At 38.8% G+C, this 15,637-nt stretch overlaps 1 protein-coding gene across 1 annotated transcript; it reads left to right on the plus strand.

Annotated features, from left to right (window-relative positions):
• Positions 1 to 12,181: 12,181 nt before the first annotated feature.
• On the plus strand, positions 12,182 to 15,444 carry LOC143580614 (proteasome subunit beta type-1-like). The gene is made up of 7 exons (XM_077063589.1): positions 12,182 to 12,292; positions 12,369 to 12,476; positions 13,358 to 13,439; positions 13,535 to 13,664; positions 13,747 to 13,889; positions 15,018 to 15,104; positions 15,184 to 15,444. The coding sequence occupies exons 1-7, from the start codon at positions 12,246 to 12,248 to the stop codon at positions 15,256 to 15,258; spliced, it is 672 nt and encodes a 223-aa protein (XP_076919704.1). The 5' UTR covers positions 12,182 to 12,245; the 3' UTR covers positions 15,259 to 15,444.
• The last annotated feature ends 193 nt before the right edge of the window (positions 15,445 to 15,637 follow it).

Here is a 15,637-nt window from a genome sequence, read left to right on the forward strand (position 1 = left end):
TTTTCCTCCGGCTCTACCCCCGTTGGCAATGCTGGCAAAATTTTGAACGGGCCACGGGGTGGTTTCAGGGCATAATTATTGATCCGATTATTTCTTAGGGTAATAAAATATTGTATGGCAGTCTCCATGACCGAATTTATAATCCGATTCAGTGGTTCGACCCATAAACAGTTTTTCCTCCGGCACGTGTACTACCCCCTTTGGCAATACTGGCAAAATTTCGAACGGACCACGGGGTGGCGTCAGGGCATAAATATTGATCTGATTCTTTATTAAGGTCATAAAATATTGTATCGCAATCTTCATTACCTAATTTATGATCCGATTCAGTGGTTCAACCCATACTTAATTTTTCCTCCGGCTCGTGTATTACCCCCTTTAGCAATACTGGCAAAATTTACAACGGGCCACGGGGCGGCATCAGGGCATAATTATTGATCTAATTCTGTCTTAAGGTTATAAAATATTGTGTGGCAGTCTCCATACCGAATTTATGATCCGATTCAGTGGTTCGACCCATAAACAGTTTTTCCTCCGGCTCGTGTACTACCCTTTTGGCAATACTGGCAAAATTTTGAACGGGCCACAGGGTGGCGTCAGGACATAATTATTGATCTGATTCTTTATTAGGGTCATAAAATATTGTGTGGCAGTCTCCATGACCTAATTTATGATCCGATTCAGTGGTTCAACCCATACTCAGTTTTTCCTCCGGCTCATGTACTACCCCATTTGGCAATACTGGCAAAATTTCGAACGGGCAACGGGGTGGCCTCAGGGCATAATTATTGATCCGATTCTTTTTACGGTCATAAAATATTGTATGGCAGTCTCCATGACCGAATTTATGATCCGATTCAGTGGTTCGACCCGTACACAGTTTTTCCTCCGGCTCGTGTACTTCCCCTTTTGGCAATACTGGTAAAATTTCGAACGGGCCACGGGGTGGCGTCAGGGCATAATTATTGATCCGATTCTTTCTTAGGGTCATAAAATATCGTATGGCAGTCTCCATGACCGAATTTATAATCCGATTCAGTGGTTCGACCCATTTACAGTTTTTCTTTTGGCTCGTGTACTACCCCATTTGGCAATACTGGCAAAATTTCGAACAGGCCACGGGGTGGAGTCAGGGCCTAATTATTGGTCTGATTCTGTCTTAGGTCATAAAATATTGTATGGCAGTCTCTATACCGAATATATGATCCGATTCAGTGGTTCGACCCATAAACAGTTTTACCGCCGGCTCGTGTACTACCACTTTTGGCAATACTGGAAAAATTTCGAACGGACCACAGGGTGGCGTCAGGGCATAATTTTGATCCGATTCTTTCTTAGGGTCATAAAATATTGTATAGCAGTCTCCATAACCGAATTTATAATCTGATTCAGTGGTTCGACCCATAAACAGTTTTTCCTCCGGCTCGTGTACTATACCCTTTAGCAATACTCTCAAAATTTCGAACGGGCCACGGGGTGGCATCAGGGCATAATTATTGATCCGATTCTTTATTAGGGCCATAAAATATTGTATGGCAGTCTCCATGACCGAATTTATAATTTGATTCAGTGGTTCGACCCATACACAGTTTTTCCTCCGGCTCGTGTACTACCCCCTCTGGCAATACTAGCAAAATTTCGAACGGGCCACGGGGTGGTGTCAGGGCATAATTATTGATCCGATTCTTTCGTAGGGTCATAAAATATTGTATGGCATTCTCAATGACCGAACTTATAATCCGATTCAGTGGTTCGACCCATACACAGTTTTTCCTCCGGCTCGTGTACTACCCCCTTTGGCAATACTGGCAAAATTTCGAACTTGCCACGGGATAGTTTTAGGGCATAATTATTGATCCGATTATTTCTTAGGGTCATAAAGTATTGTATGGCAGTCTCCAAGACTGAATTTATAATCCGATTCAGTGGTTCGACCCATAAACAGTTTTTCCTCCAGCTCGTGTACTACCCCCTTTAGCATTATTGGTAAATTTCGAACGGGCCACGGGGTAGCGTCAGGGCATAATTATTGATCTGATTCTTTCTTAGGGTCATAAAATATTGTGTGGCAGTCTCCATGACCGAATTAATAATCCGATTCAGTGGTTCGACCCATACACAGTTTTTCCTCCGGCTCGTGTACTACCCCCTTTGGCAATACTAGTAAAATTTCGTACGGGCCACGGGGTGGTGTCAGGGCATTATTATTATTGATCAGATTCTTTCTTAGGGTCATAAAATATTGTATGGCAGTCTCCATGACCGAATTTATAATCTGATTCAGTGGTTCGACCCATACACTGTTTTTCATCCGGCTCGTGTACTACCCCTTTGGCAATACTGGCAAAATTTCGAACGGGCCACGGGGTGGCTTCAGGGCATAATTATTGATCTGATTCTTTCTTGGGGTAATAAAGTATTCTATGGAAGTCTCCATGACCGAATTTATAATCTGATTCAGTGGTTCGACCCATAAACAGTTTTTCCTCCGGCTCGTGTAATAACCCCTTTGGCAATACTGGCAAAATTTCGAACAAGCAACGGGGTGGCTACAGGGCATAATTATTGATCCGATTCTTTCTTAGGGTCATAAAATATTGCATGGCAATCTCTATGACCGAATTTATGATCCGATTCAGTGATTCCACCCATACTCAGTTTTTCCTCCGGCTCGTGTACTACCCCCTTTGGCAATACTGGCAAAATTTCGAACGGGCCACGGGGTGGCGTCAGGGCATAATTATTGATCCGATTGTTTTTTAGGGTCATAAAATATTGTATGGCAGTCTCCATGGCCGAATTTATGATCCGATTCAGTGGTTCAACACATACTCAGTTTTTCCTCCGGCTCGTGTACTACCCCTTGGGCAACACTGGCAAAACTTCGAACGGGCCACGGGGCGGCGTTAGAGCATGATTATTGATCTGATTCTTTCTTAGGGTCATAAAATATTGAATGGCAGTCTCCTTGATCGAATTTACGATCCGATTCAGTGTTTCGACCCATACTCAGTTTTTCCTCCGGCTTGTGTACTTCCCCCTATAGCAATACTGGAAAAATTTCAAACGGGCCACAGGGCGGCGTTAGGGCATATTTATTAATCTGATTCTGTCTTAGGGTCATAAAATATTGAATGGCAGTCTCTATACCGAATTTAAGATCCGATTCAGTGGTTCGACCAATAAACAGTTTTACCGCCGGCTCGTGTACTACCACTTTTGGCAATAATAGAAAAATTTCGAACGGACCACGGGGTGGATCAGGGCATAATTTTGATCCGATTATTTCTTAGGGTCATAGAATATTGTATAGCAGTCTCCATGACCGAATTTAAAATCTGATTCAGTGGTTCGACCCATAAACAGTTTTTTCTCCGGCTCGTGTACTACCCCTTTTGGCAATACTCTCAAAATTTCGAACGGGCCACGGGGTGGCGTCAGGGGCATAACAATTGATCCGAATCTTTATTAGGGCCATAAAATATTGTATGGCAGTCTCCATGACCGAATTTATAATCTGATTCAGTGGTTCGACCCATACACAGTTTTTCCTCCGGCTCGTGTACTACTCCCTTTGGCAATACTAGCAAAATTTCGAACGGGCCACGGGGTGGTGTCAGGGCATAATTATTGATCAGATTCTTTCTTAGGGTCATAAAATATTGTATGGCAGTCTAAATGACCGAATTTATAATCCGATTCAATGGTTCGACCCATACACAGTTTTTCCTCCAACTCGTGTACTACCCCCTTTGGCAATACTGACAAAATTTCGAACTGGCAACGAGGTGGCGTCAGGGCAAAATTATTGATCCGATTCTTTCTTAGGGTCATAAAATATTGTATGGCAGTCTCCATGACCGAATTTATAATCTAATTTAGTGGTTCGACCCATAAACAGTTTTTCATCCGTCCCGTGTACTACCCCTTTGGCAATACTGGCAAAATTTCGAACGGGCCACGGGGTGGCGTCAGGGCATAATTATTGATCCGATTCTTTCTTGGGGTCATAAAGTATTGTATGGAAGTCTCCATGACCGAATTTATAAACCCATTCAGTGGTTTAACCCATAAACAGTTTTTCCTCCGGCTCGTGTAATAACCCCTTTGGCAATACTTGCAAAATTTCGAACAGGCAACGGGGTGGCTTCAGTGCATAATTATTGATCCGATTCTTTCTTAGGGTCATAAAGTATTGTATGGCAGTCTCCATGACCGAATTTATAATCCGATTCAGTGGTTCGACCCATTTACAGTTTTTCTTTCGGCTCGTGTACTACCCCCTTTGGCAATACTGGCAAAATTTCGAACGGGCCACGCGGTGGCGTCAAGGCATAATTATTGATCCGATTCTTTCTTAGGGTCATAAAATATTGTATGGCAGTCTCCATGACCGAATTTATGATCCGATTCAGTTTTTCGACCCATACTCAGTTTTTCCTCCAGATCGTGTACTACCCCATTTTGCAATACTCTCAAAATTTCGAACGGGCCACGGGGTGGCGTCAGGGCATAATTATTGATCCGATTATTTATTAGGGCCATAAAATATTGTATGGCAGTCTCCATGACCGAATTTATAATCCGATTCAGTGGTTCGACCCATTAACAGTTCTTCCTTCGGCTCGTGTACTACCCCATTTGGCAATACTGGCAAAATTTTGAACGGGCCACAGGGTGGCGTCAGGGCATAATTCTTGATCCGATTCTTTATTAGGGTCATAAAATATTGTATGGCAGTCTCCATGACCGAATTTTTGATCCGATTCAGTGGTTCGATCCATACATAGTTTTTCATCCGGCTCGTGTACTTCCCCTTTTGGCAATACTGGAAAAATTTCGAATGTGCCACTGGATGCGTCAGGGCATATCTATTGATCTAATTCTTTCTTAGGATCATAAAATATTGTATGGCAGTCTCCATGACCGAATTAATAATCCGGTTCAGTGGTTCGACCCATACACAGTTTTTCCTCCGGCTCGTGTACTACCCCTTTGGCAATACTGGCAAAATTTCGAACGGGCCACGGGGCGGCGTTAGAGCATAATTATTGATCTGATTCTTTCTTAGGGTCATAAAATATTGAATGGCAGTCTCCATGACAGAATTTATGATCCGATTCAGTGTTTCGACCCATACTCAGTTTTCCTCCGGCTCGTGTACTACCCTCTTTGGCAATACTGGAAAAATTTTGAACAGGACACGGGGCGGCGTTAGGGCATAATTATTGATCTGATTCTGTCTTAGGGTCATAAAATATTGAATAGCAGTCTCCATACCGAATTTATGATCCGATTCAGTGGTTCGACCCATAAACAGTTTTTCCGCCGGCTCGTGTACTACCCCTTTTTGCAATACTAGAAAAATTTCGAACGGACCACGGGATGGCGTCAGGGCATAATTATTGATCCGATTCTTTCTTAGGGTCATAAAATATTGTATAGAAGTCTCCATGTCCGAATTTATAATCCGATGCAGTGGTTCGACCCATAAACAGTTTTTCCTCCGGCTCGTGTACTACCCCGTTTGGCAATACTCTTAAAATTTCGAACAGGCCACGGGGTGGCGTCAGGGCATAATTATTGATCTGATTTTATATTAGGGCCATAAAATATTTTATGGCAGTCTCCATGACCGAATTTATAATCTGATTCAGTGGTTCGACCCATACACAGTCTTTCCTCCGGATCGTGTACTACCCCCCCTTTAGCAATACTTGCAAAATTTCAAACGGGCCACAGGGCGGCGTTAGGGCATAATTATTAATCTGATTCTGTCTTAGGGTCATAAAATATTGAATGGCAGTATCTATACCGAATTTAAGATCCGATTCAGTGGTTCGACCCATAAACAGTTTTACCGCCGGCTCGTGTACTACCACTTTTGGCAATACTAGAAAAATTTCGAACGGACCACGGGGTGGATCAGGGCATAATTTTGATCCGATTCTTTCTTAGGGTCATAGAATATTGTATAGCAGTCTCCATGACCGAATTTAAAATCTGATTCAGTGGTTCGACACATAAACAGTTTTTCCTCCGGCTCGTGTACTACCACCTTTGGCAATACTCTCAAAATTTTGAACGGGCCACGGGGTGGCGTCAGGGGTATAACTATTGATCCGAATCTTTATTAGGGCCATAAAATATTGTATGGCAGTCTCCATGACCGAATTTATAATCTGATTCAGTGGTTCGACCCATACACAGTTTTTCCTCCGGCTCGTGTACTACTCCCTTTGGCAATACTAGCAAAATTTCGAACGGGCCACGGGGTGGTGTCAGGGCATAATTATTGATCCGATTCTTTCTTAGGGTCATAAAATATTGTATGGCAGTCTAAATGACCGAATTTATAATCCGATTCAATGGTTCGACCCATACACAGTTTTTCCTCCAACTCGTGTACTACCCCCTTTGGCAATACTGACCAAATTTCGAACTGGCAACGAGGTGGTGTCAGGGCATAATTATTGATCCGATTCTTTCTTAGGGTCATAAAATATTGTATGGCAGTCTCCATGACCGAATTTATAATCTAATTTAGTGGTTCGACCCATAAACAGTTTTTCATCCGTCTCGTGTACTACCCCTTTGGCAATACTGGCAAAATTTCGAACGGGCCACGGGGTGGCGTCAGGGCATAATTATTGATCCGATTCTTTCATGGGGTCATAAAGTATTGTATGGAAGTCTCCATGACCGAATTTATAATCCCATTCAGTGGTTTGACCCATAAACAGTTTTTCCTCCGGCTCGTGTAATAACCCCTTTGGCAATACTTGCAAAATTTTGAACAGGCAACGGGGTGGCTTCAGTGCATAATTATTGATCCGATTCTTTCTTAGGGTCATAAAGTATTGTATGGCAGTCTCCATGACCGAATTTATAATCCGATTTAGTGGTTCGACCCATTTACAGTTTTTCTTTCGGCTCGTGTACTACCCCCTTTGGCAATACTGGCAAAATTTCGAACGGGCCACGCGGTGGCGTCAGGGCATAATTATTGATCCGATTCTTTCTTATGGTAATAAAATATTGTATGACTGTCTCCATGACCGAATTTATAATCCGATTTAGTGGTTCGACCCATAAACAGTTTTTCCTCCGGCTCGTGTACTACCCTCTTTGGCAATACTGGCGAAATTTTGAACGGGCCACAGGGTGGCGTCAAGGCATAATTCTTGATCCGATTCTTTATTAGGGTCATAAAATATTGTATGGCAGTCTTCATGACCGAATTTATGATCCGATTTAGTGGTTCAACACATACTCAGTTTTTCCTCCGGCTCGTGTACTACCCCTCTGGTAATACTGGCAAAATTTCGAACGGGCCACGGGGCGGCGTAAGAGAATAATTATTGATATGATTCTTTCTTAGGGTCATAAAATATTGAATGACAGTCTCCATGACCGAATTTATGATCCGATTCAGTGTTTCGACCCATACTCAGTTTTTCCTCCGGCTCGTGTACTACCCCCTTTGGCAATACTGGCAAAATTTCTAACGGTCCACGGGGCGGCGTTAGGGCATAATTATTGATCTGATTCTGTCTTAGAGTCATAAAATATTGAATGGCAGTCTCAATACCGAATTTATGATCATATTCAGTGGTTCGACCCATAAACTGTTTTTCCTCCGTCTCGTGTACTACCCCCTTTGGCAATACTGGAAAAATTTCGAACGGACCACGGGGTGGCGTCAGGGCATAATTATTGATCCGATTCTTTCTTAGGGTCATAAAATATTGTATAGCACTCTCCATGACCGAATTTATAATCCGATTCAGTGGTTCGACCCATAAACAGTTTTTCCTCCAGCTCGTGTACTACCCCTTTTGGCAATACTCTCAAAATTTCATTTGGAGCGTTGTTTTGACTATTCAAAGTTTCGTGTTATGATAATTTTTTTTTTCTAAAATTTTTACTTTCCACAACATTTAATAATTTGTCATAGTATCCTTTAATTTCGGGACGAATTCTCTAAAGTAGGGAGACTGTAACAACTCGAGTTTCCTAACTAATATATTTTATATCCAATACCCGACCCGTTTTCGTTTTCGGGTATTTTAATCAACAAAACTTCGCATTTATCGAATTAATAATTATTTATTTATTTATTGTGTACTATAAATATTTATTATATATAAATAACTTTCATTTATATGCAATTTACACCCTGCACTACACTTTAAACTCATTTTGTATCCACATTGAAACCATATGGACTATAATGCAAATAATATTATTATTATCTAAACCCAAAAGCATATCCATAACCAGACCCGATCCGTAACCAAACCCATGACCCGAATCATGTGTCTTGAGCCCTAATCTTCATCTATTATTGGAATTGATCTGTGATTCCTATTATTTACATAAAATCGGCTTAACCGACGTAGATAATTAGGAAACAACAATCATTAGGATACGAATTGCTAATAACATGAACCGGGTAACTCGTAAATAATAAAACATACCAAATGACCATTGTAATGCAATTAATTCTCCATGTGCGATCTACATAGCAGCGCCTACAATACCCCTTGGCTAATTAGATTTCCGTGGACTCGTGATTGCAAATCTGGAGCTTGGTATGCCGTTCGTATGATGTATCGATTAACCATGTATTAATCATCCTTGTAAGTAGTTAATTTATGCTTTCTGTTCGTATTTACTCATAGATTCATAACCCTAACAAAACTAACAAAACTGGATCAAACATACAATAGATTAACGAATTGAAAGTTTAGGGTTTATAATGAATTTGGGGGTTTCTGGGGTTTCTGTATATAACAAATCGTATCTATCTAATCTCCAACTTTCATACCAGAGCAATTGGTCTGGTGTATTTATGTTGTTCGCCTGAATCGGCCGTCTGCCCAGGTTCGAATCTGGGCAGAGGCAGTTTTTATTTTGATTTTAATTTTTTTATTGTTTAAAGGATTAATTGATTAATTATAATTAATAAAAATGATTTAATAAATATTAGTTTATTAAACGACATCTTGGAGTTTGTGTTTCTTGTCAAAACTCGTAAAAACTTTCGTTTACATATATATATATATATATATATATATATATATATATATATATATATATGTATGTATATGTATTTTATTTATTTTTTTTAATAATATTAAATTGACATTACTTTATTTAAAACTAACACTCATATTGGTGTTTTCTCGTCATGGAACGTCCTTATAAAATTATTTATATTTGTTTTAAATACAATACATATATATGTATCATCCTTTAAAAATTATACAAATTGCATTTTAAATGTATTGATTTATATTTATATTTATATTTATAAAACTAGATTTTCGTTCAATGGTCCAAAATGTATTGTAGGATAAATATATATTTGAACGTTTGTCTTAAATTATTTAATATATTACAAGTTATGTTTGTATGAGTACACATTTATAATTGCGTTATATTTAGTTAAATATTATTTGAATAAGCATATAGTTATTCAACTCATATTTATTTATTTAGACTAATGATTTCGCAATAGCAATAGTAAACAATCGATCAATCCATAATATTATAATTCCAAACATAATTCAAATCACATCCGAATCTTAATTCATTAAATCGAGTTATATAATTTATAATTAATTTATATTGTTTAACTAGGAATCATTGTCGGTGAATCCCGAAGGGGTTTAACTGCTCTCATCCTCACATCCTCACTTTACTTCGTTCATTTGATCAGGCGAGTAATCACTCCCCTATTTTACTTGTTTTCAAATGTTTTGGGGACACTTGCGTACCATTTATCACACTATTTATCTTACTATTTCTCAAACGCAAACTGTGATCTTTGTGTTGTGTATCAATTGAATGGCTGTTTGTTGCTTGTTATTTGCTTACTTGAATCGCATTCGGAGAGGTCCAGCATAATCTCATTATAGTATGATCATACGACCGTCGTAGTGGCCGGAGCCCGATCGCATTGGCAATGGTTTCACCGACACTCATTACTTGATTAACACTTTCATTGTTTATACTCACATATAACAGTTTTGCTTATTTTTACCCTATTATTTATATCATTATATATTATCATTTTTTTTTGTGTCAAAACTAGTGAATCTACTCACTCAACATGTGTTGTTGACAAATATATACATTTTGTACGCATTTGCAGGTTATAGATTGGATTGCTTATCGAACTGAAGCTCACGTAGAGATGACCTTAGGATGTTAAACATAAACAAGAATAATTGGTTTTGTATTGTAATTTTCTATATTTTTGTTGTACTTAAATGTTCGTTGATAATTAATAAATTAATTAGATATTGTCGCTTTACAATTGCATGATAGTACCTTGTGAGCTGTGGCAATCAGCTCACGCCCCGACATTTCCGCCGTAGGTTGGGGTGTGACATTTATAATCCGATTCAGTGGTTCGACCCATACACAGTTTTTCCTCCGGCTCATGTACTACCGTCTTTGGCAATACTGGCAAAATTTCGAACGGGCCACGGAGTGGTGTCAGGGCATAATTATTGATCCGATTCTTTCTTAGGGTCATAAAATATTGTATGGCAGTCTCCATGACCGAATTTATAATCCGATTCAGTGGTTCGACTCATACACAGTTTTTCCTCCGTCTCGTGTACTACCCCCTTTGGCAATACTGGCAAAATTTCGAACGGGCCACGGGGTGGCGTCAAGGCATAATTATTGATCCGATTCTTTCTTAGGGTCATAAAATATTGTATGGCAGTCTCCATGACCGAATTTATAATCCGATTCAGTGGTTCAACCCATAAACAGTTTTTCCTCCGGCTCGTGTACTACCCCCTTTGGTAATACTGGCAAAATTTCGAACGGGCCACGGAGTGGCGTCAGGGCATAATTATTGATCCGATTCTTTCTTAGGGTCATAAAATATTGTATGGCAGTCTCCATGACCGAATTTATAATCCGATTCAGTGGTTCGACCCATTAACAGTTCTTCCTTCGGCTCGTGTACTACCCCCTTTGGCAATACTGGCAAAATTTCGAACGGTCCACGGGGTGGCGTCCGGGCATAATTATTGATCCGATTCTTTCTTAGGGTCATAAAATATTGTATGGTAGTCTCCATGACCGAATTTATAATCTGATTTAGTGGTTCGACCCATAAACAGTTTTTCCTCCGGCTCGTGTACTACCCCCTTTGGCAATACTGGCAAAATTTCGAACGGGCCACGGGGTGGCGTCAGGGCATAATTCTTGATCCGATTCTTTATTAGGGTCATAAAATATTGTATGGCAGTCTCCATGACCGAATTTATGATCCGATTTAGTGGTTCAACACAAACTCAGTTTTTTCCTCCAGCTTGTTTACTACCCCTTTGGCAATACTGGCAAAATTTCGAACGGGCCACGGGGCGGCGTCAGAGCATAATTATTGATCTGATTCTTTCTGGGGGTTATAAAATATTGAATGGCAGTCTCCATGACCGAATTTATGATCCGATTCAGTGTTTCGACCCATACTCAGTTTTTCCTCCGGCTCGTGTACTACCCCCTTTGGCAATACTGGCAATGTTTCGAACGGGCCACGTGGTGACGCCAGGGCATAATTATTGATCCGATTCTTTCTTAGGGTCATAAAATATTGTATGGCAGTATCTTTGACCGAATTTTACCAAAATGTTTGGTTCAAAGCTCTCAGATTTGCATCCAACAAAACAAATTTGTAAGTTTGGTTGAGTACTAATTTCAAAAATTCAAAACATAAATTCGAATACGTTTATCTAAGTTTCGCTTGGTTTGACTTCCCAGATTTCCGAGTTATAATCTATTTCAATGCTGATTTTTTCATTCGATTACTATAGAAAGCAGGGGTGCAAACGAGCCGAGTTACTCGAGATCAACTCGTTAAAAAGCTCAAATCGAGCCCGAGCCTGAGCTTAAGACTAATAGTAAGCTCGTTTAATAAACGAACCCGAACTTCACTCATCAAGCTCGAAACTGCTCGCGACCCAAAACTCGAGCCTGTCATTCATATAATTTTTTAAAAATATATATTTAATAATTATTAATTAGTATAATATAATGAGCTCGAGCTCTAACGACAACCGGCTTAAATTTGAGGGACCAAATTGCAAACTAGTTTCTCCTTGTTCACATTAACATGTTGTCTTGATAAAAAAGAAATCGAACAACAAAAGAGAGCTATTATTCATTCATCTTCAAAGACACTGAAGCCAAATCAAATTGTGATCTAAATTCATCATCTAATGACGAAAGAACACGCAAACTGGTCTCCATATGATAACAATGGAGGGTAACTACCGTCTATTATTATTATTATTACAATGTTTGATTGAATAATAATAATGTTTGTTTATGTATGTATACAGAACTTGTGTGGCGATTGCTGGTGCAGATTACTGTGTGATTGCAGCGGATACTCGAATGTCCACCGGTTACAGTATTCTCACCAGAGAATACTCCAAAATCTCTAAATTGTATGATATTCATTCATTAATTTTGCTTTAGGTTTAATTTTATGTGTATTTGTTAGCTTCATTATAGAGTTTGTAGTTGTATTGCCGTCTTCATTATAGGGCTTGCTGATGGATCTGCTTAATAAAAAAAAGAAACTTGAAACGAGCTAAACCTTATTGAGCCTGAGCTTCAAATAAAGCTCGTTTAGATATTGAGCGCTAGCTCAAGCTCGGGTCTTATCTGGGAAGATCGTTTAGGCTTGTTGATCTTTAACGAGCCTGGTGTGATTTTAAGTTTGAACTATTTTGGACATTTATGTATTAGTTTCACACTGCATAGTTGAGCTTTGGCTCGTTTAAGGTACTGCACATGAGCTCTAGCTGAGTTAAGGCGTGCTTAACGTTTTTTTTTTCTCAAAATATATCATTATCTAAAATGTATAATGAGCCCTAGACGAGCTCAACCTTCAAATTACGAGCCATTAGATGGTAATTTGGTTTATGCTTTGGGTTTGTAGATGTTTAGAGTTGTATACATAATTTGTTCATAGCGAATTAGAGATGGTGGTTTCTTTTATTATCGTGTTTGATAACACTATTTAGATGCTTTCAGCTTTATGGTTCTGGTGCTATTTTTTTGTGGATAGCTGAAGTTTAAGACTTGATTAGTTATATATTATCTGCAATTCTGCACCAACTTTTTTTGATAGATTTTTTCCCAACACACAACCTATATAGTGTATGACTGACTATATGTTGCATTGAAGTCTTGTTTTCATGATATGCTATAACTTTGTTCATTAGAAAGACTTGTGCTTTAGCTTAATTATCATTTGGTTTGGTTGAAAAGTACAAGTTGAACCTTTCTTTGATATTAAAGCTGTTAAATTTTTTATTTTCAGAGCGGACAAAAGCTTCATGGCTTCTTCAGGATTCCAGGCGGACGTGAAAGCACTTCAGAAGGTTCTGTCTTCTAGACACCTGGTAAGATTCTCAAAACATATTCTTAGTTTTCATTCATGCATGTATATATATTATGATATCTATAAGAATGTTGATGTTTTGTATATTCATTACAGATTTATCAACACCAGCATAACAAACAAATGAGCTGCCCTGCTATGGCTCAGCTTCTATCTAACACTCTTTACTACAAGCGTTTCTTTCCTTATTACGCCTTTAATGTTTTAGGTGGCCTTGATAGTCAAGGTATATGTGGATTTATGGTTTTAGTTGTGATGTAATATGCTCAAAACATGTAGTGACATAAACTCATTTTGTGAACTTTAAGGTAAGGGATGTGTCTTCACATATGATGCTGTTGGCTCCTATGAGAGAGTTGGATATAGTGCTCAAGGTTCCGGTGCCACACTCATCACTCCATTCTTGGACAACCAGCTAAAGTCTCCGAGCCCTCTTCTGTTACCTGCAAGGGTCTGGTTTAAATTTTTTAATCTCTCTCTCTCTCAGACACACACGCACACACAGAGTAACACATGGTTTTAGGGGTGGTTAATTTTGACATAACATGTTATCTTGTGTGTGGCAACATGTATGTGTGCATATATTTGGGTCGATCATAACATACGTGTGTGTTGATCATACATATATTATATATATGTATTATTAGTAACAACTAGTGCCCTGCTTGCGGTGCGCGCATATAATGTATATATGTGTGAACCCTCGGGTGAGCAAAAGTAAAATTGCACTAATTTTGACGTTATTTTACTAATCTCGTGAAAATAACGTTAAAAGTGATAGAAGGTTAATCATGCATCATGTGGTGGCGTTGATAGCCGAAAGACAAGGGTACATGCACCAATCAGCCAGCGTCCCGATGATTGAGTGCTATGCGCCTTATGTCCAAGGCTTGATGCAAAACTAGTATAGAGCCGGGGGTCTCACCGGAAGCAGCCTCTCTATCCCCATGGGGTAGAGGTAAGGCTGTCTACATCTTACCCTCCTCAGACCCTACCATAGCTTTGCTATTGGTGGGATATACTAAGTACGATGATGATGATGATTAGTAACAACTAACACACATGTATTGTGTGTTAGTTGTTACTAATAAGTGCTTAATCAGTGTAGTGGATATCAAGGATTAGAGATTACTGACATTTGAATACTTGGATGATCGGATAAAGATCATTGAGACTTTGAGAGTGGGAAAGTTACACTAATCTCATTCAAATATTCGAATTTGAATTATCTATAAACTTTAATTGTCCACAATGCCAATTAATCATTTAAAAGAATTAATTAACACTCAACATATATATTATATTTGTATATTCGACACACGCATACATTAAACTTGGCTGACATATATGCATACACACGTAACCAGTAGCCACACACGATAGCACATGTTACACACGTTGCACACACTTGAGGTGGAAAACTGGACGGGCCAAAGTGGGTAATTATGTAATCATTTGTTAAATACAGTTCTTAAGGGAACTGGTTCCCAATGACTAAATTTCTAAAGTTTATCAGCAACAATCATTAAAAGTCTACATTGGTGAAAACACTAATTTTACTTTTTTTATTGGCGCTTAGGATGCTGTTACGCCACTATCAGAAGCTGAAGCTGTTGACTTGGTGAAGACTTGTTTTTCATCAGCAACAGAAAGAGATATATACACTGTAAGTTCGTACTAACAAGGTCTAAAAGAAGCTATTAACAAACTAGTGAAAGTTATGTTGACGTTAATTAATTCTGCAGGGAGATAGTGTCGAAATTATCATCCTAAATGCAAATGGCGTTCTCCGTGAAACCGAACAACTGCGCAAAGATTAGTCACCAAACTGAAGATTGTCTCAGTCAGTCCGTTTTCAGTTTTCATGAATCAAAACTTGTTTAGATAAAGACGGTTGCACTCTTTTTAACTGTTCAAGATATTTGAAGTATTTATGTTTATGAGTTTATTTCCATTGAGTGACTTGTTTAAATGTTCTTTTTATAAGAAAACTAGTTTGTTTGAACTATATATGTTGTGCAAGAAAACAAGCCATTGTAGTAATTTAAACGCCTTTAATTCGTTATAGTTCGGGTTTTTGATATAATTAATCTTGCTAAGAAGACTATTTAGAGCCTGAGATACAGAATATGCATTCAAATCATTTGTTCAAAATTTTCATTGGTTTTTTACCCAATACATAATTTGATTTAATAGTGT

This window comes from Bidens hawaiensis, unplaced genomic scaffold (genome assembly GCF_021521415.1).
Source record: "Bidens hawaiensis isolate Kalapana, Puna unplaced genomic scaffold, B.hawaiensis_p1.1 tig00030534_1, whole genome shotgun sequence".
Lineage (NCBI taxonomy): Eukaryota > Viridiplantae > Streptophyta > Magnoliopsida > Asterales > Asteraceae > Bidens > Bidens hawaiensis.